The sequence below is a fragment of the Tamandua tetradactyla genome, chromosome 3 (assembly GCF_023851605.1).
Source record: "Tamandua tetradactyla isolate mTamTet1 chromosome 3, mTamTet1.pri, whole genome shotgun sequence".
Taxonomy (NCBI): domain Eukaryota; kingdom Metazoa; phylum Chordata; class Mammalia; order Pilosa; family Myrmecophagidae; genus Tamandua; species Tamandua tetradactyla.
In genome coordinates, this window is record NC_135329.1 from 32806778 (window position 1) to 32833607 (window position 26830).

Below are 26830 nucleotides of genomic sequence, written 5' to 3' on the forward strand. Positions count from 1 at the left end.
GTAGTGTGGCAGGAGTGGAGACCATGGGCATTTCGGCCACTTCCTCATGTAATTTACTTGTGTCTTCAGGACCTGCTCTGGCCCTGTCTTGTATATACCATTTCCATTTTATGATGGAGTGCTGCTGTACACGCCCAACTTTATGGCTTGGTGGGTCAGACAACACCCAGCTCATGATAGCCAACTCAGGTCTCATGATAACTTGGTGGCCTCAGGTTAAGCGTTCAGTCTCTGCTAAGGCACAGTAGCAGGCCAAAAGCTGTTTCTCAAAAGGAAAGTAGTTATCTGCAGCAGATGATAAGGCTTTGCTCCAAAATCCTAAGGGTCTGTGCTGTGATTCTCCTATAGGGGCCTACCAAAAGCTCCAAACAGCATCTCTCTTTGCTACTAACACTTCCAGCACCATTGGATCTGCTGGATCATATGGTCCAAGTGGCAGAGCAGCTTGTACAGCAACCTGGACCTGTCGCAGAGCCTCCTCTTGTTCAGGTTCCCACTCAAAATTAGCAGCTTTTCTGATCACTTGATAAATGGGCTGGAGTAGCACACCCAAATAAGGAATATGTTGTCATCAAAATCCAAAGAGACCAACTAGGCATTGTGCCTCTTTTTTGGTTGTAGGAGAGGCCAGATGCAGCAACTTATCCTTCACCTTAGAAGGGATATCTCAACATACCCCACACCAGTGGACACCTAGAAATTTCACTGAGGTGGAAGGCCCTTGTATTTTTGTTGGATTTATCTCCCATCCTCTGACATGCAAATGCCTTACCAGTAAGTCTAGAGTAGGTGCTACTTCTTGCTCTCTATGTCCAATCAACATGATATCATTAATATAATGGACCAGTGTGATGTCTTGTGGGAGGGAGAAACGATCAAGGTCCCTGTGGGCAAGATTATGCCATAGGACTGGAGAGTTGGTATACCCCTGAGGTAGGACAGTGAAAGTATATTGCTGACCTTGCCAGCTTAAAGCAAACTGTTTCTGGTGGTCCTTACTAACAGCTTGAGAAAAAAAGCATTTGCCAGATCAATAGCTGCATACCAGGTACCAGGGGATGTATTGATCTGCTCAAGCAATGATACCACAACTGGAACAGCAGCTGCAATTGGAGTTACCACCTGGTTGAGTTTAAGATAATCTGCTGTCATTCTCAAAGACCCATCTGTTTTTGCACAAGCCCAATAGGAGAGTTGAATGGGGATGTGCTGGAAATTACCACCCCCGCATTCTTCTAGTCCTTAGAGTGACAATAATCTCTGCAATCCCTCCAGAAATCTGGTATTGCTTCTGATTTACTATTTTGCTAGGTAGGGGCAGTTCTAGTGGCTTCCAGTTGGCTTTTCCCACCATAATAGCCCTTACTGCACGAGTTGAGGAGCCAGTGTGGGGATTCTGCCAGTTGCTCAGTATGTCTATTCCAATTATGCATTCTGGAACTGGGGAAATAACTACAGAATGGGTCCACGGCCACACTGGACCCACTGTGAGATGAACCTGAGCTAAAACTCCATCGATCACCTGACCTCCATAAGCCCCCACTCTGACTGGTGGACCAGTGTGACATTTTGGGTCCCCTGGAATTAATAATAATAATCCCCAAAATATCTCATCATTTCCTTTTCCCCAGTGCACAGTTACACTGGTAAAAGGCTGTTAGTCTCCTTGGGGAAGGCTTGGAGGAAAATCAACGGTATAGATTTGTGGCAGTGTAACAGGGTTCTGTCCCACAGGGACCTGGCGTCCCCTTCATTCAAGGGGCTCTGGGTGTGTAAACTAGGGGCTATGACTCTGTGTTTTTGTAATTCAAGTTAGACTTCTGTTCACTTGACCTAGAGCTCTTTTGTTTATACAACTCAAACAAGAATTTAGCAGACTGCCCATCTATTGTATTTCTATGTACCCCATGATTTATTAACCAATGCCATAAATCTCCGCGAGTCAGATAATTTTGACTCCTGCTTTGAGTTTGCTGTCTATTATAATAGCCACGTCCACCCTGTCTTTGGCAATTAAGTGCTGCCACCTGGCTTCTGCGAACTCAGGATCCCATCATCCCCATTGTGTTTAAGGATTCCAGCTCAGTGACAGCAGTTCCCACAGTAATATTTGACCTACAGAGAAGTGGAACTACAGAGCTCTTCAGGGGTGATGGCGCTAGTCTCACAAATTTCTTTCTCATTGTTCTGGTTAAAGGTGCATCCTCCAGACATTCCTAGAGTATAAGAGCAGGCTTTGCTTGATAAATCCACTCTAACATTCCAGTTACTCTAAGCCTCTGGATCCCCTCATCTACATTAAAACAGGGTAGTTCTGGCATTTCAGCCTCAGGTAATGTTGGCCACCTTTTGATCCATGTTTCAACTAACCATCCAAACTGTTAATGCCTTTTCTAACCCCTCAAGCTATAACATTGAATGCAGAATCTTTGCTTAGTGGGCCAATATCAATCAATTCAGCCTGATCCAGCCTTATATTCTTCCCACCCCCTTAAAATCCATTGCCACACATATTCCCCTGATTCCTGTCTATATAAATTGGAGAACTCACACAGTTCTTTTGGAGTATAACTGTACCAAAAGAACTGCACAGTTCTTTTGGAGTATAACTGTATAAAGGTACAGTTATACTCCAAAGGGCCTGTTGGGACTTTAGTCTCGTTATAGGTCTGGAAAAAATGAGGGGTGGTGATGGTGGATCATGAAAAGAATTAAAAGTCTCTTCCGAGCCATTTGCTTCAGGGCATTCATTTGCAGTTTCATCTGATGAATCAGGATTAATCACTCTAGGGCTAATCCCTTCAGGTAGAGTTTGGGTGCCCAACTCCTCAAGGCAGGCTAGAGATGGGGCAGCTATGTCCTCAGGGCAGACTATTACAGGGTTATCTAGAGAAGACTCAGCATGACCTAGGGTATCAACCTCACCACTGACATCATTATCCATCCATTTGTCACCATCCCATTTTTCAGGGTCCCACTCTTTCCCAATCAGTGCCCTTACTTTAATGGCAGACACCATCCAAGATTGAGATTTCAATTTATATTGTAAAGTTGCTACTCTTAACAGTAAGATTCTGAGTCTTATTTTCAGAGATCTCAAGTCTATGGCTACAGGAAATAAAATTTTCCTTCAGGACACTCACAGAAACATCTACATCCATCAGACGGTGCTTAATCTTCTCATTTGAAGTCTTAAGCTCATCCCTCTCACTCATTAATGTATCCAGTGTATCTAACAACAACCAGCAAACATCTCTATACTTCCTATTTCCACAAAACTCCATAAAGGTGCCAAAAACATTATCCCCCAAACAAAATTCAACTTCCCAAATGGAGAATTCTTGATATTCTCACAAGCAATGCAGACAACCAAAGCAATAGGCTGAGCCCCCAATCTTGGGGTTTGTTCATATGAAATTTAACCCAACAAAGGATAGGTCAAGCCTACTTAAAATTAGGCCTAAGAGTCACTCCCAAGAGAACCTCTTTTGTTGCTCAAATGTGGCCTCTCTCTCCAGCCGACACAACAAGCAAACTTACCACCCTCTCCCTGTCTATGTGGGACATGACTCCCAGGGGTGTGGATCTTCCTGGCAACATGGGACAGAAATCCTAGAATGAGCTGGGACTCAGCATCGAGGGATTGAGAAAACCTTCTTGACCAAAAGGGGAAAGAGTGAAATGAGACAAAATAAAGTGTCAATGGCTGAGAGATTCCAAACAGAGTCGAGAGGTTATCCTGGAGGTTGTTCTTATGCATTAAGTAGATATCACCTCATTATTCAAGATGTAATGGAGAGGCTGGAGGGAACTGCCTGAAAATGTAGAGCTGTGTTCCAGTAGCCATGTTTCTTGAAGATGATTGTATAATGATGTAGCTTTCACAGTGTGAATGTGTGGTTGTGAAAACCTTGTGTCTGATGCTCCTTTATCTACCTTATCAACAGATGAGTAAAATATATGGCATACAAATAAATAATAGGGGGAACAAATGTTAAAATAAATTTAGTAGATTGAAATGCTAGTGATCAATGAAAGGGAGGGGTAAGGGGTATGGTATGTATGAATTTTTTTCTGTTGTCTTTTTATTTCTTTTTCTGAATTGATACAAGTGTTCTAAGAAATGATCATGATGATGAATATGCAACTATGTGATGATGTTGTGAATTACTGATCATATATGTAGAACAGACTGATCATATGTTAAGAATGTTTTTGTTTGTTTGTTGTTGTATTAAAAAAAAAATGACAAAAAAAAAAACCCATTATCCCCCAGAGCCTGGCTTTGTACAAGTGAGGCATTAGAAGAATCAAATGGTGATATTTTAACTATCTCTTTTGCCAGCTTACTCCGTGGATTGACAGTGTCATTCTGATTATGGGAATCAGAGTCCTTAGTGCCTTTGAGTCCAGTCAGCATAGAAAACCATTCATAAAAGCCCATTTTTAAGATTCTGTTTCTTAAGAACCATTCCTGGTACCAAGTTGTCTTAGTTAGGGTTCTCTAGAGAAACAGAATCAACAGGAAATATTTATAAATATAAAATTTATAAAAGTGTCTCACAAAGCCATGGGAATGTAGAGTCCAAAATCTGTAGCTCAGGCTGTAAAGCTGACGATTCTGATGGAGGGTCTGGATGAACTCCGCAGGAGAGATTCGCTGGCCAAAGCAGGAATAGAGCCTCTCTCTTCTGAATCCTCCTTAAAAGGGTTCCAGTGATTAGATTAAGCACCACTCAAGAAGGAACACACTCCCCTTGGCTGATTACAAATGGAATCAGCTGTGGATGTAGCTGACATGATCATGATTTAATTCCTTGAAATTTTCTCATAGTAAAAGATAGGCCAACACTTGCCCAACCAGACAAACAGGTACCACCACTTGGCCAAGTTGACACATGAACTTGACCATGACAGCCACTAAGCTGTATCACCCTCTTTATGTAGTTACTAACAGACACTGATTTTATCGTGATTTTATGTAGTTTATATATGCTTATATAGCTAATAACTAAGTTTTGAGCCAAGGCGTTACTCACTGCCCCAAAACTATTTGTTCTCTAATTTCCACAGACATTTGAATCTTTTAAATTAGACTTTATTAAATGGTTTCAAAAAAGAATCATTTCATTTTTCTTTTAGTATAGTTTTGTAAATTTTTTCTTCTTTTGTTCAATCATCAAACACTTATGTGGGCATGTTATGTGCTAGATATCTTGTTAGATACTGGAGATATAGAAGTAGCTTCTGTAAGACTTTAATTGTATCTAGTGATAAATATAATGTTAAAGAAATATACTGAGTGCCAATCCTTATAGGTCATATTTATTTAATACCAAATTGTCACTTAAAAAATGGTTCTTTCAAATTATGGTATGCTCCTTTTTCCTTTATTTTATACTTACTCTCTAGGCATTATCTACCCTGGACTCCATCACTTTGATGTACCCTTTCTTTTACCGGCCCATGTTTGAAGTAATAGAAGATGGCTGGCATTCCTTCCTTCCTGAGCAAGAGTTTGAACTCTATTCTTCAGCTGTGAGTTAGATTTTTTTTTTACTTTTCTACGGCAGTGCTTTATTATTATTATTTTTAGTAAAACTTGTGTTAATGTGGTACATTTGTTATAATTCATGAAGGAACATTTTCATAATTGTACTATTAATTATATAGTCCATCCTTTACATTAAGGTTCACTGTTTGTGTTGTACAATCCTCAGTTTTTTGTTTTTAATTTTCATTCTAGTAACATATATGCAAGCCAAAATTTCTCTTTGTAGTCCTATTAATATATATAATTATTGTTGTTAATTATGTTCACATCTGCCATCAGCATCATCCATAACCAAAACTTTTCCATCAACCCAAATAGAAATTCAGCACAATTTAAGCATTAAGTATCCACTTCTTACCCCATCACAGCCTCTGGTAATGTAGATTCTAGGTTCTGACTCTAAGAATTTCCTTAGTCTAATTATTTCATATCAATGAGATCATACAATATTTGTCCTTTTGTGTCTGTCTTAATTTACTCAATATGATGTCATATGATGTCTTCAAGGTTCATCCATGTTGTCATATGCATGAGATCTTCATTCCTTTTTACAGCTGAATAATATTCCATTGTATGTATATGCCACATTTTATGTAGTCATTCATTAGTTGATGAACACATGGGTTGTTTCCATCTTTTGGCAATTTTGAATAATGCTGCTATGCACATTGGTCTGCAAATATCCGTTTCGGGTTCCTTCAGTTCTTTTTAGTATATACCTAGAAGTGGGATTGCAGGGTCAAATGGTAATACTATACCTAGCTTTCCAAAGAACCAGCAAATTTTTCCACAACAGCTGTACCATTTTGCATTCCCACCAAAAATGAATGAGTATTCCTTTTTATCCGCATCCTCTCCAACACTTGTAATTTTCTGTTTTTTTGTCTTTTTAGTTGTAGCCATTCTTGTGGGTATGAAGTCTTATCTCGTTGTTGTTTTGATTTGCATTTCCCAAATAGTTGATAATATTCTGCATGTCTTCATGTGCTTTTGGCTATTTGTATATTTTCTTTGGAGAAATGTCTTTTCAAGCCTTTTGCCCATTTTTTTTTTTCCCCTGCCTGGGCAGGCACTGGGAACTGAACCCAGGTCTCCAGCATGGCATGTGGAAACTGCCTGCTGAGTCACCGTGGCCCGCCCCCATTTTTAAATTGAATTGTCTTTTTATTGTTGAGTTATAGTATTTCTTTATATATTTTGAATATTAAACTTTTATTGGATATGTGTTTTCCAAATATTTCTTCCTATTGAGTAGGTTGTCTTTTTACTTCCATGACAAAGTCCTTGGATATGCTCAAGTTTTAAATTTTGATAGGTCCCCATTTATCTATTTTTTTCTTTTGTTGCTTGTACTTTGGGTGTAAAGTCTAAGAAACCATTCCCTAATACAAGGTCCTGATGGTGCTTCCCTCAGTTTTCTTCTAGAAGTTTTATAGTTCTGGTTCTTATATGCAGGTCTTTGCTCCATTTTGAGTTGATTTTTGTATATGGTGTGAGGTGTAGGGGTCCCCTTCATTCATTTGCATATGGGCCTCCAGTTTTCGCTGCACAGTTTATTGAAGAATCGATTCATTTGCAATTGAGTGTACTTGGCACACTTGTCAAAAGTCAGTTGGTCATAAATATGAGAGTTGATTTCTGAGCTTTCAGTTCTATCCCATTGGTCTATATGCCATTCAAATCAATGTCCTATGTGAAATAGAAATCTACTGTGCTAAATAAACCCATGATCTTAACCAGTTTCTGCTTGAAATCTCTAATGCAGAAGAATTTGCAAAATCACATTGTAACCATCCCATTTAGGACAGTTCTAATCATTAATTTGTCCCTGTACTGAGCTGTACTGTATCGTCCTCTAACATATACCCAATGTTTTGCATTTTGCTTTGAGAAGCAAAGATTGTTTTATTCCTCTCATATAACTAGCCCTCCAAATTAAGAACTTTAATGTCCCCATTAATTGTTTTCTTATCTCTAGATTAAATATCAGTATTTAGTTCATCCTTTTCTCATGACACCCGTCCCCAGACATATACACACACTGACCTGGTTGCTTTTCTCAGCAAAACCTTCCATTTGCCATTTATTCCTTTAAAATTACAGTACTGAAATTGAACATTTGAAGTAGATTGACACTAATACTCACACTTCAAGGCAGGCTTAAGTTCCATCTGCTTTTTTTGAGAGTTAAATTATTAGTGAAATAACCTAAAATTGTTACATCTTTTTACATATGTGAAAACTGCTTTGTTATTTTACTTATTTATTTGTTTTTGCTTAGATGAATACTTTTTCCAATTGGATGTTTCTTTTTGGGTTTAGGCTTATTGAAATTTGTATTTTTGAAGTTCTTTTATTTTCTTGCAGACTTTGCAGTCTACAGATTTACTAAGAACATCTTTAATGTCTTGATTTGAGGTATTTACTTATGCAAGATTCTGGAAATTCAAGATGAGCAGAAAATGGTCCCTTTTCACTACTTGCTCAAACTCTTATGTGGAAGATAATTATATAAGTAAATAGAGTTCAATAAAATAAATGCCAATAGAAGTACCCATGAAAGATAGGGGAAATAACATGATTAGATTTGTGTTTAAGAAAGTCAATAAGAAAATACTTGAGGTTCTTCAGTAATATAAAGAAGAGGGATGGATCAAGAGCCAGAGTGGGTATATTGCAGATTCAGGAAGTAGAATTAATAGGAGTTGGTGATCAACTCACTGGATATGGGAGGTGAAACTGAGGTAGCATCTAGGATGACTGCTTATTAATATAGGAAAGACAGAACTAAAAATATGTTTGACAGGAAATGAGTTGAGTTTTAAAAATGGCAAATTCAAATAGCCTGTATTTTGTATACCACTGAATGTACAAGAGATAGTTCAGAGCTTTTTTATGGGGGCTGGTTTAAAAATAAAAAATTGGGAGTAATCAACCTTTAAGTTTTAAAAAACATATGGAGAAGCTGAGATTGCCTAGGGAAAAACATTTAAGGTGAGCAGGGGAAGGGCAAGGATTATACCATTTAAGGGGCAGGTAGAGGAAGAAACTGAGGGAAGAGCAAGATTCAGGTAGGAAGGAGTCAGCAGTGTAGAGGCCTTCTGAAAGAACATGTATATATTATTTATTGTTGGTTTGTGGTTTTTCTCCTTGGCTAAGATATAAACTGCTAGAATATAAACTTTGAGGGCAGGGACTTTGTGGTTCTTGTTATCTACAATATTCCTAGCTCATGATAGGCCAGTAGTAAATTTTTGTTAAATCAGTGATACAGGAATGTGCGCATTTATACTGGCTTTCATTAGAATCCTTTAATCAATATTCTTTGGGCAAGGTTTCTTATAATTAGAAAGCTCTCTATATTAGCCAGTTTTCATTTCCCTATTATGTCTACAAGAAACCTTTGGTGTTAGGGAAAGAGTACTAAAACTAGCTAGCATGATACCTTATATTGAGTCCCAGATAAGTTACTGATTATTTGATTTTCTGAAACTCTGTTTCCTTGTCTACCAAATGAAAGCTTTGAACAAAATTATCTCTAGAGTTCCTCCCACTTCTAGCATACTGTTATACTAGGATATCAAGACAAATTTTTTAAATAATATTTTATTGTAAAAACTTAACATACAAGTTTTTATTCTTGACATAAAAACATTCCACACATGGTGTACAGTCAATGGCTCAGAATATTATTACATAGTTGTGTATTCGTCACTGTGATCATTTTTTGAACATTTGCCTCATTCTAGCAAAAGAAATAAAAAGAAAAAAGAAAAAACTCATATATAACATACCCCTCATCCCTCCCTCTCATTGACCACTAGTGTTTCCATCTACTCAATTTATTTTACCCTTTGTCCCCCCTATTATTTATTTATTTTTTTTATCCATATATTTTACTCATCTGTCCATACCCTGGTTATAAGGAGCATCAGAACAAGATTCTCACAATCACACAGTCACATTGTAAACATTGTATCTTTATACAGTTGTCCTGTATAAAGTTTATACAGATTTTTTTCAGCCTTTGCTGACATACCCATATGCAGTATATCTGTATGTCCCTAATCTACCACTTTAGAAATTATATATGAAAATGATGATAACGTTCGCTTCTGGCATTGTTTGAGTAGCTCATATCTAACCAGACCTTCTGCACATATCAACTATAAACTCGAGATAAAATACAAAAAACTACTACAAGAAGGCTCTGGTGGGTGAACAAAAAGCAAATTTTGGGGGGGAGTTGGAGGAAATGAATGGTAGAATGAGTTTTCTGTTTTTGTGGCTTTGTCCTGAGGTGAGCACAATTGTGGCAGTGGTGGTCCAGAGCAATTAAAATACCAATAGAAAGTCCATTTTTTCCCTGGTAGGAGACAAGAGGGAAGGGGCCTGGGATAGCCAGAAATGTAGGAGAGTGAGAAACCCTGGAAAGGAGAGAGTCAGAGAGGGGGAATCTGTATTCTATATAAAACTTTGCCCAAATCTCTATTTGATTCTGTTTTTATTTTTATTTTTGAAGTTTTATCACACACCATACAATTCATCCCAAGTGTACAATCAGTATTTCCTGGTATATTCACATAGTTATGCATTTACGACCACAATCTATGTGAGAACATTTCCATTTTTTCTGCAAAGAAAGAAGTGTAGAAGAAAAAAAAAAGAAGAAAAAGAGAAGAACAAGAATCCCATACCCCTCCATTAAATTTCCCTCATTTAGACCTTTAGCTTTGGTCTACTGCTGTTTTACAATTAATTAAAGAACATTGCAATGTTACTATTAATCTGGTTGATTCCTGAACTATGAGTGAATTGAGTAACTTGAAAACAGTCTAAGAGCTAATATCTGAGCTGCCAAGCATGGCAGGTAGTATAGAGTTTGCATTTTATGCCTGTACCAGTTTGAATGGATTTATGTACCCTAGAAAAGCTGTATTTTAATCCTGATCAATCTTGTGGGAACAACCATTTCTTTTAATACCTAGTATAGAGTTTGCATTTTATGCCTGTACCAGTTTGAATGGATTTATGTACCCTAGAAAAGCTGTATTTTAATCCTGATCAATCTTGTGGGAACAACCATTTCTTTTAATACCTATTCAGTAATGTATGTTGGAAACTTGATTAGGTTATCTCCATGGAGATATGACCCACCCTATTGTGGATATAAACCTTTCATTAGAAGGAGATGTGACTCCAATGGGTCTTGATTAGTTTACTGGAATCCTTTAAAAGAGGAAGCATTTTGGAGAAAGCTTAAGAATGACGAGAGCAACAGAGACATGAGAACTACAGAGTCCACCAGCCAGTGACTTTTGGAAATGAAGGAGAATGCCTCTGGGTGAGCTTCATGAAGCAAGAAGCCTGGGGAGGAAGCTAGAAGACATCGCCATGTTCACCATGTACCTTTCCAGTTGAGAGCAAAACCCTGAACCTCATTGGCCTTCTTTAAACAAGTTATTTTTCCTTGAATGTCTTAATTTGGACATTTTTGTAGACTTACTTTAATTGGGACATTTTCTTGGCCTTAGAACTGTAAACTAGCAACTTATTAAATTCCCCTTTTTAAAAGTCATTCTGTTTCTGGTAAATTGCATTCCATCAGCTAGCAAACTAGAACAATATCTAACCAAATTAATGTAAAACAAGAATTTTAACACTTAGTAAAACGAGAACTTTAACACTTTTCAGAGGAGTATAGTGTAATGCAGAATTTTCACAATGTAACATTCACAATGTCCAGTATACAGTCCCAAATTAAGGCAGGATAATGTAACCCGTTGACAAGAAAAATGATCTACAAGTACCAGTCCCAAGATGACTCATATTGAAATTACCACACAAGGACTTTAAAGCGACTATTAAAACTGCTCGATGAGGTAAAGGAACTTATATTTTAAATGAAGGATAAGATGGGAAATTACAACAGAGAAATAGAATGTATAAAAAGAATCTAATGGAAATTTTAGAACTTTTAGAAAAAAAGTATATCAAATAAAAATTTAACTGGATGGGCTTAATAGCAAAGAGAAGATGACAACAGACAGAATCAATGAACTTGAAGTTAGAAAAACAGAAAATCATATGAAGAAAATGGGAGGAAAAAAGATGACAGTAAAATGAATGGAGACCCAGGAGCCTGTAAGACAATATCAAAATGTCTAGCGTAGGTTGGAGATCCAGAAGGAGAGGATAGATAAAATGAGGTAGAAAAAAATTAAAGAAATAACGTTCAAAGACATTCCATATTTGGAAAAGAGATTAATTCAAGAAGCTTGGCTACTCCAAACAGGATAAATATGAGAAAAAAGAAAAAGGCTAGCCTTATCCTAGTCTAATTGTCTAAAAGCAAGGAAAAAGAGAATATCTTGAAAGGAGTCAGATAAAAACAATGCATCACACACAGAGAAACAAAACTAGAGTGACTGTAGACTATTTATCAAAAATATGGAGACAAGAAGACAGTTTTATTTTGTTTTTTAAATTAGAGAAGTTGTAGGTTGTCCTAGTTTGCCAGCCGCCAGAATGCAATATACCAGAAACGGAATGGCTTTTAACAAGGGGAATTTAATGAGTTGCTAGTTTACAGTTCTAAGGCCGAGAAAATGTCCAGTTAAAACAAGTTTATAGAAATGTCCAGTCAAGGCATCTGGGGAAAGATACCTTGGTTCAAGAAGGCCAGTGAAGTTCAGGGTTTCTCTCTCGAGTGGAAGGGCACATGATGAACATGGCATCATCTGCTAGCTTCTTCTCCTGGCTTCCGGTTTCATGAAGCTCCCTGGAAGGCATTTTCCTTCTTCCTCTCCAAAGGTCGCTGGCTGGTAGATGCTCTGCTTCATGGTATTGCTCTCTGAATCTCATTCTCCAAAATGTTTTCTCTTTTATAGGACTCCAATAAACCAGTCAAGACCCACCCAGATGGGTGGAGACATGTCATCATCTAATCCAGTTTAACAACCACTCTTGACTAAATCACATCATCCAGGGAGATGATATGATTACAGTTTCAAACATACAGTATTGGATAGGAATTATTCTACCTTTATGAAATGGGATTTTGATTAAAACGTGGCTTTTCTAGGGGGCATACTTCCTTTCAAACCAGCACATAGGTTTACAGAAAAATCACGTAGAAAATACAGAAGTCAAAGGAACAAAACTTGCCAATTCTGGATGTTATATCCTTTGAAAATATCTTTTAACAATGTAGGTGAGTAGTTCAGTGGTAGAATGCTTGCCTTCCATGCAGGAGACCCAGGTTCAATTCCCAGACCATGCACTCAAAAAAAAAAAAAAAAGAGTGAAGCTCAGACAACATTTTCAAATAAAGGGAAGATAGGAATTTGTCACTAAAAGGCCTGCAGTATAAGAAATATCAAAGGAAGGTCTTCAGGCTAAAGTGAGATAATGCCAGAGGGAAACTTGAATATTTAGAGAAATTGAAGAACTACTGGGAATGGTAAATATATAGGTAGATGTAACATCCTATTTTGTGTGTGTGTTTTTAAAATGTGTATTACCATTTAAGATGAAAACTATAAAATTGCCTTTGTGGAATATATAATTTCTGTAGATGTATTACATATGGAAACTGTAGTAAAAAGGATACTAAGTGTGGGGAGAGTGAGTGGTATAATATTTAAATTGAAGATATATATTATAATACCTAGAGCAGATTTATCAACCTTGGTACTGTTGATGTTGATGTTAGGACTGGATAATTCATTATGTGTGTGTTGGTTGGGGTGTGGGAGTGGGGCTGTCTTGAGCATCATAGGATATTGAGCATTATCCTTAGCAATATCCATTAGATGTCATTAACTTCCCCTCTCACCATTTTTGACAAACAGAAATGTCTCCAGACATTGCCATGTGTTTTCTTGGGGCAAAAATCACCCCGGGTTAGAGTCATTGCCCTAGAGCAACCGTTTTGAAAAAAAAAAGTGAAATGGTATAACTAAAAACTCAATACGGAGATCGTGTCATCAAAATAGCAGATAGAGCCACTCCAGGGCTCTGTTTCCCTACAGAGGCTTTAAGCAACTAATAAGAGCTGGCAAAACTATCTTTCTCAAAGCTACAAAAAACAGTGAAAGGGTTGTAGTAACAGAGCAAGTGCCAAACCAGGAAAAAGGGAACTTAAAAATGGTAGAATCTTGTTGTGCCTGGGCTGGTCCGCTCAGTCTCTCTACAGGCTTGATATGAAACTGGCCCCATATTCCCACTGCAGGTTCCTGGTCCCATCCTCAAGGGAGCAAAGTAACCTTTGTGCACATACTGGAAGCATGTATGTCTGTGCCATTCTGTCTGGTGGTAGTCTGAGGGACTCGCAGACTCTCTGTTCCAGAACTTCCCCTGCATATTGAGGCAGCTCACAGAGCTCTCCTGTGTAATACTATAAAAGAACAGTCAAATTGTAGATGCCTGGGATAAAGGATGGCTGGCTGTATGTAATATAATGTCTGGGACCGAAAGGAACCATTGTTTCCTAGGAAAAATTGGATACTGAGATCCTTATAAGCAGGGGAATTCCTAGGGCCATGCCCAGATACCTAGGACAAGATGCATGCACAGAAAGGACCAGGGAGGACCCTATGCTTGTGCCTTGGTTTATCCTTTAAACTTATTATTACACCCCCATGGAGAATACTCATACAGGTCAATATATAAAGACTTAGAAATGTGGTTTCTTTTTCTGTTTTTGTTTTTGTTTTTGTTGCTAGCTCTTGGCGTTCAAGGAAATCTCATAACCTGGCTGGATACAAGATTAAGGAATAGGTGCTTCTGTCTAAATTTCAGAGATAATACATTAAAATATCAAAATGTTCAGTTTGCAACAAAAGATTAGAAAACATACAAAACAACAACAACAGGAAATGGCCCATGCAAAGGAGCAAGATAAAGAATTAGAAATCATCAACAAGGAAGATCAGAGCTTAGACATACCAGAAAAAAATTTTTTTAAAGTATCCCAAATATGCTTAAAGAGCTGGAGGAAAGCATGGACAAAGAACTAAAGGAAATCAGGAAAGATGTAGATGAAATAATCTATATATCAATAAAGGGATGGAAATCATGAAAAGGAACCAAACAACAGAAGACCACATAACAGAAAAAAAATACCCTGCAGCAGTTCGACAGCAAATTGGATCTGGCAGAAGAATCAGTGAACTTGAAAATAATACAATTTAAATTACTCAGTCTGAGGAGCAGAATGTAAAAAGAATGAAGAAAAAACAGAGCCTAAGAGACATGTAGGACCCATTACGCATACCAGTATATATATACATTGTTGGAACCCCAGAAAGAAAAGAGATAAAAGGGCAAAGAAAATATTTGAAAAAATAATGGCTGGAAACTTCTCCAATTTAATGAAAGACATGAATATACATATCTAAGAAGCTCAACGAACTCTAAACAGGATAAACCCAAATAGACCTGAACTGAGATATATCATAATCAAACTACCACAAGCCAGTGATAAAGAAAGAATTCTGAAAGTTGCAGGAGAGAAACATGTCATGTACAAGGTAGCCTCAGTAAGACTAAGTACCAATTTCTCATGGGGAACCATGGAGGCAGGAACGCAGTGGGATGACATATTTAATGTGCCAAAAGCTAAAAAATTTCTAGTAAGAATTCTGTATCTCTCAAAGCTATTTTTCAAAAATAAGAGAACAATTAAGATACTTCCAGAAAAACAAAAAAGTCGAGGGCCTTCATCATCATTAGACCAGCCCTACAAGAGATGCCAAAGAGAGTTCTGTAGATTGAAAGAACAATAGAGATCAAAGCCACATGAAGAGATAAAGATTTCCAATAAGGGTTATAAAATGGGTAAATATAAATGCTAGTACTACAGCATTTTTTGGTTTATAGCCCCACTTTTTACTTTCTACAAAGGTCTGAAATGCAAATTCATGAAAAGTAATGATAAAGCAATGATTTTGGACTTAAAAGATATAAATGTGTAATTTGCAACATGAATTTTAGAAAGTTGGTATATAGTGTGCATATGCTATTGAAGTTAAGTTGATATCAGACCAAATGAAATTGCTATATATTTAGGATGTTAAATTTAAGCCTCATGCTTACCACAAAGAAAATAGTGGAAAAAATATGCACAGAAAGAAATGAGATGGGATTATAAAAGATTCACCACAAAAATGGGCAAAGGACTTAATAGATTTTTCTACAAAGAAGATATACAAATGGCCAATAAGCACTTGAAAAGATGCTCAGTATCATTAACTATTAAGGAAATACAAATCAAGACCAAAATGAGATACCAACTCACACCCACCAGAATAGCAGTTATTAATAATGACGACAACAACAACAAAACAGAAAATAAAAAGTACAGATGAGGATACGGAGAATTGGGAACCACCCCTTGATTCCTGGACCTGTGAATCCTGACTATGGGAGAAACAGCACCAGAGTGGATGCTGATTCAGAGCGTACACAGCCTCCTGGATAACATTGCCCCAGCCCCGCAGGGTATTACCAACTAGTTGGCAACATAATTGGGTCTTTAAAAGGTCATTCCATTGTTCTATCAACTCAGGTGCCTCTGGATGATGGGGAACATGGTAAGACCACAGAATTTCATGAGCATGTGTCCATTCCCGCCCTTCATTTGCTGTGAAGTGGGTCCATATCCAGAATATGTGTCTATTCTAGTTAGAACAAATTGCTGCCCCTTCCATAATGGAAGTGGTCCAATGTAATCAACCTACCCCCAGGCTGATCACGTCAGGGAATGGTGCCATATTGGGGACTGACTGAGTGTCGGAATCTGCTGCTGGCAAATTGAGCACTCAGCAGTGGCTGTAGCCAGGTCGGCCTTGGTGAATGGAAGTCCATGTTGCTGAGTCCATGCGTAACCTCCATCTCTTTCACCATCCCTATTTTGTTCATGAGCCCATTGGACAATTGTAGAAGTAGCTAAGGAAAGAGGATGGCTTAGATTCACAGGACAGGTTATCTTATCCACTTGATTATTAAAACCTTCCTCTGCTCAAGTCACCTTGTGGTGAGCATTCACAGGGGACACAAATATCTTCATATTCTTTGCTCACTCAGAGGTCTATCTGGGAACATATCTCTTCCCCAAACCTCTTTGCTACTAATTTTCCAGTCATGTTCCTTTCAAGTCCCTGGCCATCCAGACAACCCATTAGCAACAGCCCATGAGTCTGTATACAAATGTACGCCTGGCCAGTTCTCCTTCCAAGCATGATGAACAATCAGGTACACTGTTAGAATTTCCACTTACTGGGAGGATTTCCACTCACCACTATCCTTAAAGGACATCCCAGAAAGGGGTTATAGTGCTGCAGCTGTCCACTTCCAGGTGGTCCCTGTATATTGCGCAGAACCATCTGTAAACCAGGTCTGAATTTTTTCTTCCTCAGTCAACTGAGAAACTCCCCAAGAGGCCATAGCTCTGGTCCGGGAAAGAGAAGGTAATGTGGCAGGAGTGGGGACCATGAAAATTTGGGCCACTTCCTCCTGTAACTTACTTAAGCCTTTAGGACCTACTCAAGTGCTAGTTCTTATATAACAGTTCCATTTTATGATGGAGTACTGCTGTGTATGCCCAACTTTATGACTTAGTGGGTCAGCTCATGATAGGCACTCAGGTCTCATGGTAACTTGGCCCATGGTTAAGTATTCAGTTTCTGCTAAGGCCCAGTAGCAGGCCAAAAGCTGTTTCTCAAAAGAAGAGTAGTTATCTGCAGCAGATGTTAAGGCCTTGCTCCAAAATCCTAAGGTTCTGCATTGTGATTCTCCTATAGGAGCCTGCCAAAGGCACCAGACAGCATTCCTATTTGTGACTGACTCTTCCAGCACCATTGGATCTGCTGGATCATATGACCAAAGTGGCAGAGCAGCTTACACAGCAGCCTAGATTTGCCACAGAACCTCCTCTTGTTCCAGCCCCCCACTCAAAACTAGCAGCTTTTCTGGTCACTTAATATATAGGTTGGAGTAGAACACCCAAATGATGAATATGTTGTCTCCAAAATCCAAAGAGGCCAGTTAGGCATTGTGCCTCTTTTTTTGGTCGTAGAATGGGCCTGATGCAACAGCTTATCCTTCACCTTAGAAGGGATATCTCAACATGCCCCACACCACTGGACACCTAGAAATTTCACTGAGGTAGAAGGTCCCTATTCTAGTTTGCTAGATGCCAGGATGCAATATACCAGAAACAGAATGGCTTTTAAAAAGGGGAATTTAATAAGTTACTAGTTTACAGTTCTAAGGCTGAGAAATTGTCCCAATTAAAGCAAGTCTATAGAAGTGTCCAATCTAAGGCATCCAGGGAAAGATACCTTGGTTCAGGAAGGCTGATGAAGTTCAGGGTTCCTCTCTCATCTGGAAGGGCACATGGCGAACACGGCATCATTTGCTAGCTTCTTCTCCTGGCTTCCTGATTCATGAAGCTCCCTAAGAGGCGTTTTCCTTCTTCATCTCCAAAGGTTGCTGGCTGGTAGACTCTGCTTCTTGTGGCTATTTCGTTCTGCTTTTCTCTCTCTGAGTTGCTCATTCTCCAAAAGATTTCCTCTTATGTAGGACTTCAGAAACTAACCAAGACCCACCCAAATGGATGGAGACACACCTCTCCTAATCCAGCTTAACAACCACTCTTGATTAAATCACATCTCCAGGGAGATGATCTAATTACAGTTTCAAACATGCAATACTGAATAGGGATTAGGAGAAACGGCTGCCTTTACAAAATGGGATTAGGATTAAAACGTGACTTTTCTAGGGTACATACATCATTTCAAACCAGCACAGTGCCTGTATTTTTGTTAGATTTATCTCCCATCCTCTGACACGCAAATGCCTCACCAATAAGTTTAGAATAGTGCTACTTCTTGCTCACTAGGTGCTGTCAAAATGATATCATCAATATAATGAACTAGTGTGATGTCTTAGGGGAGGCAGAAATGATCAAGCTCCCTGAGGATAAGATTGTGATATAGGGCTAGAGAGTTGATATACTCCTGAGGCAGGACAGTGAAGGTGTACTGCTGTTCTTGCCAGCTGAATGCAAGCTGTTTCTGGTGGTCCTTACTGACAGCTATTGAGAAAAAAAGCATTTGCCAGATTAATAGCTGCATACCAGGTACCAGGTGATGTGATGATTTGCTCAAGCAATAATACCACATCTGAAACAGCAGCTGCAGTTGGAGTCACCAATATCGTTGGTTAAGTTTACGATATTCCACTGTCATCCACCAAGACCCATCTGTTTTCTGCACAGTCCAAATAGGAGAATTGAATACAGATATGGTCGGAATTACACTTTGCATCCTTCAAGTCCTTAAGCATGGCACTAATCTCTGCAGTCCCTCCAGGAATCCAGTATTGCTATGTAGGGGCAGTTCTAGTGGCTTCTACTTGACCTTTCCTACCATAATAGCCCTAATACTCCACAAATCAGAGAACCAGTGTGGGGATTCTGCCAGTTGCTGAGCAGGTCGATACCAATTATGCATTCTTGATCTGGGGAAATGACCATGGAATGGGTCTGGAGACCCACTGGACCCACTGTAAGACAGGCCTGAGTTAAAACCCTATCAATCTCTTGACCTCCAGAAGCTCCTACTCTGACTGGTGGACCAGAGTGATGTTTTGCATCTCCTGGAATTAGTGTCACTTCTGAACCAGTATCTAATGACCCCTGAAACATATGATCATTTCCTTTTCCCCAGTGCACTGTCACCCTGGTAAAAGGCTGTAGGTCCCCTTGGGGAAGGCTGGGAGGAAGGTTAACAGTATAAATTTTGGGTAGTGTAACAGGGTCCTTCCCCGATGATACCCAGGCCTCCCCTCATTCAAGGGACTCTGGATCTGTAAACTATTTTAAGTCTGGAAATTGATTAAGGGGCCATGACTCTCTGTTTTTATAATTCAAGTTAGACTTCTGTTCACTTGACCTAGAATTCTTCTGCTTGTATAGCTTAAACAAGAATTTAGTAGACTGCCCACCTGTTTTACATCTAGGTACCCCATGAGTCCTACAGGTCTCTGTGTGTCAGATTATTTAGACTGCTGCTTTGAGTCAAGCCACGCCCACCATGTCAAGCCACTCCCACCTCATCTGTGATGATTAACTTGCCACATGGCTTCTGCCAGCTCGGGATCTGTTAATCCCCATTCTGTTTAAGGATTCCAGCTCAGTGACAGTAGTTCCCACAGTAATATTTGACCTACAGAGAAAGGCGACTCCAGAGCTGTTCAGGAATGATGGAGCCAATCTCATGAATTTATTTCTTAAGGTTCTGGTGAAAGATATGTCTTCTGGACATTCCTGGGGTGTGTGAGCAGGCCTTCCATGATAAATCCACTCTAACATTCCCATCTCTATAAGCCTCTGGATCCCCTCATCTACATTATACCAGGGCAGTTCTGGCATTTCAACCTCAGGTAAAATGGCCACCTTTGTATCCATGTTTCAGCCAACCATCCTAACAAACTCTTAATGCCCTTTTTAGCTACAACATTGAATGCAGAATCTTTGCTTAGGGCCCAAATCAATGAATTCAGCTTGATACACCTTTATATTTCTTCCACTATTATCCCACACCCTTAATATCAAGTCCCACACATATTCCTCTGATTTCGGTCTATATAGATTGGAAAATTCATGTAGTACTTTGTAGTATAGTATATCTCCTCATAGGTCACAATTTGTACCTCACCTTTTGGGGCTTTATGGGCTTTAGTTATAGGTCTTGAAGAAAAGAAGGGTGGTGGTGGTGGCTCATGAAAAGAACTAAAGTGTCTTTCAAACCAATTAAGGCATTCCATTGCAGTTTCATCTAGTGAAACAGAATTAGTTGCTCCAGACAAAGGAGTGAGGGCTATTTCCCCAGAGGTGGGGGTTGTAGGGTTAGCAGGCATTGAAGGGTTAATCTTGTTAGGTGGAGGTTGGATGGCAGACTGCTCTGGGCAGATTGAAAGCTGGGAGGCTGTTTCCTCAGGGAAGTCCATTACAAGTCTTTCTAGTAAAGGCTCAGCAGATTCCAGGGATTCCTTTTCCCCATCTCCATCATTATCAAGCTGTATAACTCCATCTCCTGTTTCAGGATCCCATTCTTTTCCAGTCAAAGCACTTACTTTAACAGCAGATACTCTGCAAAAGTTGAGATTTTAGTTTATATTGTGAATTTGCTACTTTTATGGTGAGATTCTGTATCTGGTTTTCAGAGAAATAACATTTTCTTTCAGGGCAAACATGGTAACTGTTCATTTGGTGCTTAAAGTTGCAAATTTGGAGCCTTCAGTTGATCCCTTTCCCTCATCGCTGTATCCAGTGTATCTGACAACCAGCTGACATAATTATACCGCTTAAATCCACAAAACTCCATAAAGATGTCAAAAACACTCACCCAGAGTCTTGCCTGATATAAGTGTACAGTTAGCAGAATGTAATGTTGATATTTTGAGTATCTCTTTTACCAATTCAAGCTATGGAGTTGGTGCCATCTTGATTATTGAAAACAGAGTCATTAGTGCCTCTGAGTCTACTCAGAATAGGAAACTATTGTAAAAACCCGTTTTTAAGATTTTGTTTCTCAAGAGCCACTCCCTGTACAAGCTTTGTTAGTCAGGGTTCTCTAGAGAAACAGAACCAATAGGAGATATCTGTAAATATGAAATTTATAAGGTGTATCATGCACCTGTAGGAATGGAAGAGTCTAAAATCTGCAGGACAGGCTGTGAAGCTGGCAGCTCCGATGAAGGGTCTTGACAGACTCCACAGGAGAGGTTCGCTTGACTGAAGAAGCAGTGAAAGAGTCTTTTTTCTTCTTTAAAAGCCTTCAACTGATTGGATTATCTCATTGTGGAAAGCATGCCTTAGTTGATTGTTGGCAGCTGTTATGACCCTAAGGAGTGTTAAAGTAAAACGAGAGAGAGACTGGGATCAGGGGGTCTGAAGCTTTAGCAGTAAAGACAACAGACAACTTTATTCTTAACTAGTTCCTGCTTATATACTGCAGGGTTTAGGTGACTAGAAGCATGCATACATTTCGTGATAAAACAGAGTGCCTACTTTTCAGTATATTACTCCCTACATATAAGAGATAGCTAACAAGACCTTGGGGTTTAAGAAAAAACAAACATTCTCTCCCACCCAGGCTGTCCTTCAGTTAAGCAGATAACAGTCTCCACAGTTTACTGTTGACGCCACTTTGAAGCCAGTCACTCCCAATAAATTCCACAGGTTTTCTATTAACCCTTGGCTCCTACATTTCCCCCTTTTTATTTTGTAAGTCAAGGTGACTGTGCTTGTCTTAGGTTGCCCTTAAGCTCTGAAGGAAGGGTTTTACCCATCATTGGCCACCAGTCAAGCGCTCTGACTTTGATTTGGGAGGGGAACCAAGAGTTTTGCAAGAATCATACTGTTAGCGTGGCTTTGCTCAGTGACTGTGCCTGTCTTAGGTTGCCCTTAAGCTCTGAAGGAAGGGTCTTACCCGTCATTGGCTACCAGTCAAGAGCTAAAGCTTATTTAGGGGAGGAGTTCAAAGCCTTTACAAACAATACGTTGGGAGCTTGTGTTTGTTTATGATTAGAAGATATGACAGATAGCAAACAGTGCTTCAGGACACTTAAGAGAAAAAGAAATAGTAAGAAAAGTTAAATTCCTATTCCCAATGTTGTCAAAAAATGAGATTTCCACCAATAAATAGGATTAAGATTTTTTAGCTCTTGGGTCAGTGATTGTATAACATCATCTCCATCAGTTATATGTCAATCACTCAGAGATATTTCTAATACTCGCTTTTGTAATTTTAAAATATTGAGACTTAAACTATTTGAATGCCCCAAAAGATGCCTTTTTACCTTTTCCCATTCTATTTCAGAATGATTATATCTAAAAGTGGTAATACAAAAATTTCTCTCATTCCAGTCACATTTTAAACTTTGTAAAAAATTTAAATTATACCTTTGATCTCCAATATGAACCAATGCTGTCTCTATTATTAATTTGCTCATCAGTGTGAGATAAATTATGCCACAGTTCACTGGCATTTTTATCTCACTCTCTAACATAATACTGTGTCTGTATAGCAACCACAGCCACTGTGATAATTCCAATGATTCCCATGACAGCCGCAATAATGAGTCCAATTAGTCTCTTAGTCTTTTTCAGATATTCTTTTGCCAAATGGATCAGGACTTGTGTTTCTGGAGAGGATTACCAGGATCTTGACATCTGCACCAGCAGCATGCCTCTTCTTTTCCTTGCTGCTACAATAGTCTCATTTTCCTGCAACATAAATGCTTGGAGACAAGTGAATAGAAAACAATTCTCACAATTAAAAGTTTGATTTCCTATATGCATATGACTTTTAACAAATACATATGGATCTCTAGTACATATTTGCTTATAATGTTTATGGCTGCTATTTAAAAGGAAGTTATAGTTACTAGAATTTGCTATAAAAGTTGATCCCAGTCCTAGGAAAATTTTCCATAAATTTCTCTGATTAATGTTATATTTATCATCCCATGGATTTGGCACAAATTGTCCTTTATGTATTAAACTTTGATTTAGCTTGCCTGTCCATATAGTCTCAGTTATCTTCGACCCCACAGGGGCCACATCTCTTACAATTTCATAGGAATCATTAATTATGATAACTGCTCGATCCCTATGACATAACTGCCATCCATCCCAACTTTCTTTCCCATTTAACAGGCAAATATCATTTGATTCCATAGAGTTATGGAGGGATATACATATAAGTAATTATGAGAACCATTCTTGATCTTAAACCATGTAGTTTGATTATTTGTTGTCATACACAGTAATTCATTACTTATACATATGGGTCTTTCAAAAAATGGAAAAGTTAAATTTGATACCATTTTTCTTCTTCCTTAAGTATTTTTGGAAGCCTAGAATCTATTGGACCTGGGAATCATAAGCTACTATTCAGATATTTTGATAAAGTTGGATTGGCCCATGTTAGGGCCCACAGCAGAGGTGGGTTAGGAATATAAACCCAATAAGTATGATTATGTCCCTGTCCTTCAGCAATTTAAGTTATATGTCCTATAATATACATTACCCATTTAGTTATTTTCATCCAGGTCGACATGTCTGGGTTCTCTCTTTGAGGGAATCCAAACCGAGGTTCCATCATCTGCAATGACGAGAGCAGATCCCCTACCCACACCTTTATCATGCCTGGTTTCTATAAATCATCCTTAACATCTTTTCAATAGATTGGCTGCAGCCGCAGTTCTGTTTGGGTCGTATCATTTTTCTTTTCCAAATTGCTAAAATGTTGTTCTGCGGAACTCTGTGATGAATTATCATAAATGTTTAAAAAATTTAAAGTAAACAGTGCTTTTGCTAATTGATCTTTGGTGTACTTCTTTTCACAACATCCTCCTCCTGATCTCCCCCTTTTTGTTTTATGAGCATAGACTTTAGCGTCCAGTTTGTTCATTCAATAATTTATTGCCCAGAGGGATTATGTAGAATTCCAGATATGAATATTATAAAAAGTAGTTTAAAATTTATAAAATTGCTTCCCTGTATAAGCAGGACCGTTGTCCATTTTAATAGATTGAGGGCTTCCCATAACAGCAAAAGCATTAAGTAAATGTGATCGAACATGGCAGAAACATTTTCCAGATTGTGCGGTAGCCCAGATGAAATGAGAAAAGGTGTCTATGATAACATGTACATATTGCATATTATCAAAATGTGGAATATGAGTAACATTCATTTGCCATAATTCATTTGCTTTTTGACCTCGAGGATTAACCCCTGATGCAAATGGGAGTGTATTTAAAGGTTCACTTGTTGGACAAGTTTTAATAATGTTCTGAGCTTGCTGCTTAGATAAAGATAGAAATTTCTTTTGCAGCCCTTTGCTATTATTATGAGTTAATTTGTGAAATGTGGGATTCTGTATTACCCTTACAAGAGTATTTGCTTGCTGATTTTGTAATGATAAAGACCTTTAAGATTAGTATGAGCGCTTATATGCATGATAAAAAGAGAATTAGTTCAACTTCTGACTAATGTTTGTAAATGTAAAAACATTCGGGACAGTTTACCTCCTTCAAACAAAGAAGCTTTCTCAATTGAGTAACTGTTTGGCAGTCATACTTAGAATTAGAAACAATATTAAGAGATTGTGGAAATTTTGCAATATTTGAATTACCGCTGCTAATTCAATGCACTGGGCTGAGACATAAGGTGTTTTCCAACTTTTGTTTTTCCCTGGGGTGACATATGCAGCCTGCCCATTATTATTACCATTAGTAAAGATGGTAATTGCTCTTTCTAGCAGGAAAGCCTGAACTATTTTAGGCAAAATCCATTGTGTTCTTTATAGAAATTGTAAAAGTTTGTTTATTTATTTATTTATTTTAAAAAATTTAACAACAAACGAACAAAAACATTTCTAACATATCATTATTTCATTCTGTATATATAATCAGTTATTCCAAATATCACCACATAGTTGCATATTCATCATCATGATTAAGAAATTATAAAAGTTTTGACACAGGCAAATGATTATTAATTTGTCCTTTAAAATTACTTAATGCTATTTGCCAAGAGGTATTGAAGATAAATAGACTTTGAACCTCTTCCTTTGTGAGATCACACGCTATGCGATTAGGATCGTGACCTCTTAATTGATAACATCTTTGGTGAGTTTTGGCTATTAAAGAAATGATTTTTTGCAGATATGTATTTAAACGTTTTTGTCAATTATTTGGTAAAAAAAATCTATTTTAAAATATTATTTTGCTAAAATAGGCCTGTGGGAGATTGCAAGGTAAAGAAAATAATAAAATCAACAGGTTTTTTTAAAAATCTGTTTGAACAAGCTGTCCTTCTTGAATGCGTTGTTCAATTAATTTTAATTCTTGTCCAGCCGCAGTTGTTAACTATCTTTTGCTTAATAAATCAGAATCTCCTTGTACAATATCAAACAAGTTTTGTAACATATAATTAGGAATTCTTAAAGTGGCAGGTAGCAAAAATGAAAGCAGAGTGTCAATAATGACATGTACCCATAGTAAATTGACCAGATTTTGTAAAATGAATTCATTAGATTGATTGAAAATGAATGCAGAAATGAGGATTTTTTTATAATTGGCTGTGCGTTTTTGCTAATTTTAAATTTGTTGCATGCAGTTTTTATGATATTTTCCCACAATAGTGACTAAATTCCAATTTGCTTACATGACTGGGCCCATTTGGGTCCTCTGGGAACTGGCTAGGGACCAAGAGGAGCTTCCTGGGACATAGATATCTTTATTAAAGTATAACTCTTTCTGGGAGGATAGCCAGTCCTCCCAGCTAGAGTGCACATTTTAATTGTTTCTTTTCAAGATCATGTGATAGCAACATCAGCTGCATGTAATGGCAACATCAGGTGAACAGAACAGACTCCACAAGTATATTTTTCCCTTGCATTCAGCCCTTACATTTGATTTGCTCCCAACATAAATAATGGTTATTTTGGTCTAAATTTAATTTATACATATGTAGTTTATATAAACATTGGATAAAGCATTAAAATATTTTGGCTTAAAGGAATTTTGATATTAATATGATTTGAATATTATTTAGCGAGTAATAGATTAATTTATAGCAGTATTACTTAGATTAATAGATTAAGCCACCTGGTTTGGGGCAAGAAAAGAAACAGTTTCTTGCCAGTATAATGATATCCAGGAGAAAATCAGTATTTTTTTATACAGGTAACGACATGATAAAAGTTGACATAAGTTATTTTCATAAAACAGACTTTTTTGCTTTTTACACTGATTATTTAGAAAAAAATTTTATATCTGTTCGTTAGAACAGGCTAAGAGTCCAAGAAAACATTGTCATTTTAGACTCATTAAATATTTCTTGATTTTGACTATACTTTCCATTTTTATAAACCCTCAGCAATTATTACATTAGTTCAGGCTTTGTCCTACGTTTTTCTCATTTTGTAACAGTTATTCATTTCATCTTAGGATAAAACTATTCTTTTTCTTATTAATAAAAATACATCTTTTATATTTTTCATGCTTAAGTCATTATTTTAAACAAATATTTTACCACATATAATTACCATCAAAATTAAATTTGTTAAAATAATGTTAAATACTTAAAATATTTTAGTTAATGCATATTTGAAACATCAATATATAGTTTTTAACAAGAATTTTCAGTTTTAAAGTTCTGAAAATATATTTCTTTTTCAAATATGAATAGGAGCTAAA

The 26830-nt window shown here is 37.7% G+C and overlaps 1 protein-coding gene across 2 annotated transcripts in view; it reads left to right on the forward strand.

Annotated features, from left to right (window-relative positions):
• MTMR9 (myotubularin related protein 9) overlaps positions 1-26830 on the forward strand; it is a 103647-nt gene that overhangs the window by 25631 nt on the left and 51186 nt on the right. For both annotated transcript variants that reach the window (XM_077152958.1, XM_077152959.1), the window contains exon 3: positions 5413-5538. In XM_077152958.1, the coding sequence (XP_077009073.1) occupies positions 5413-5538 (126 nt within the window). The remainder of the gene's footprint in view (positions 1-5412; positions 5539-26830) is intronic.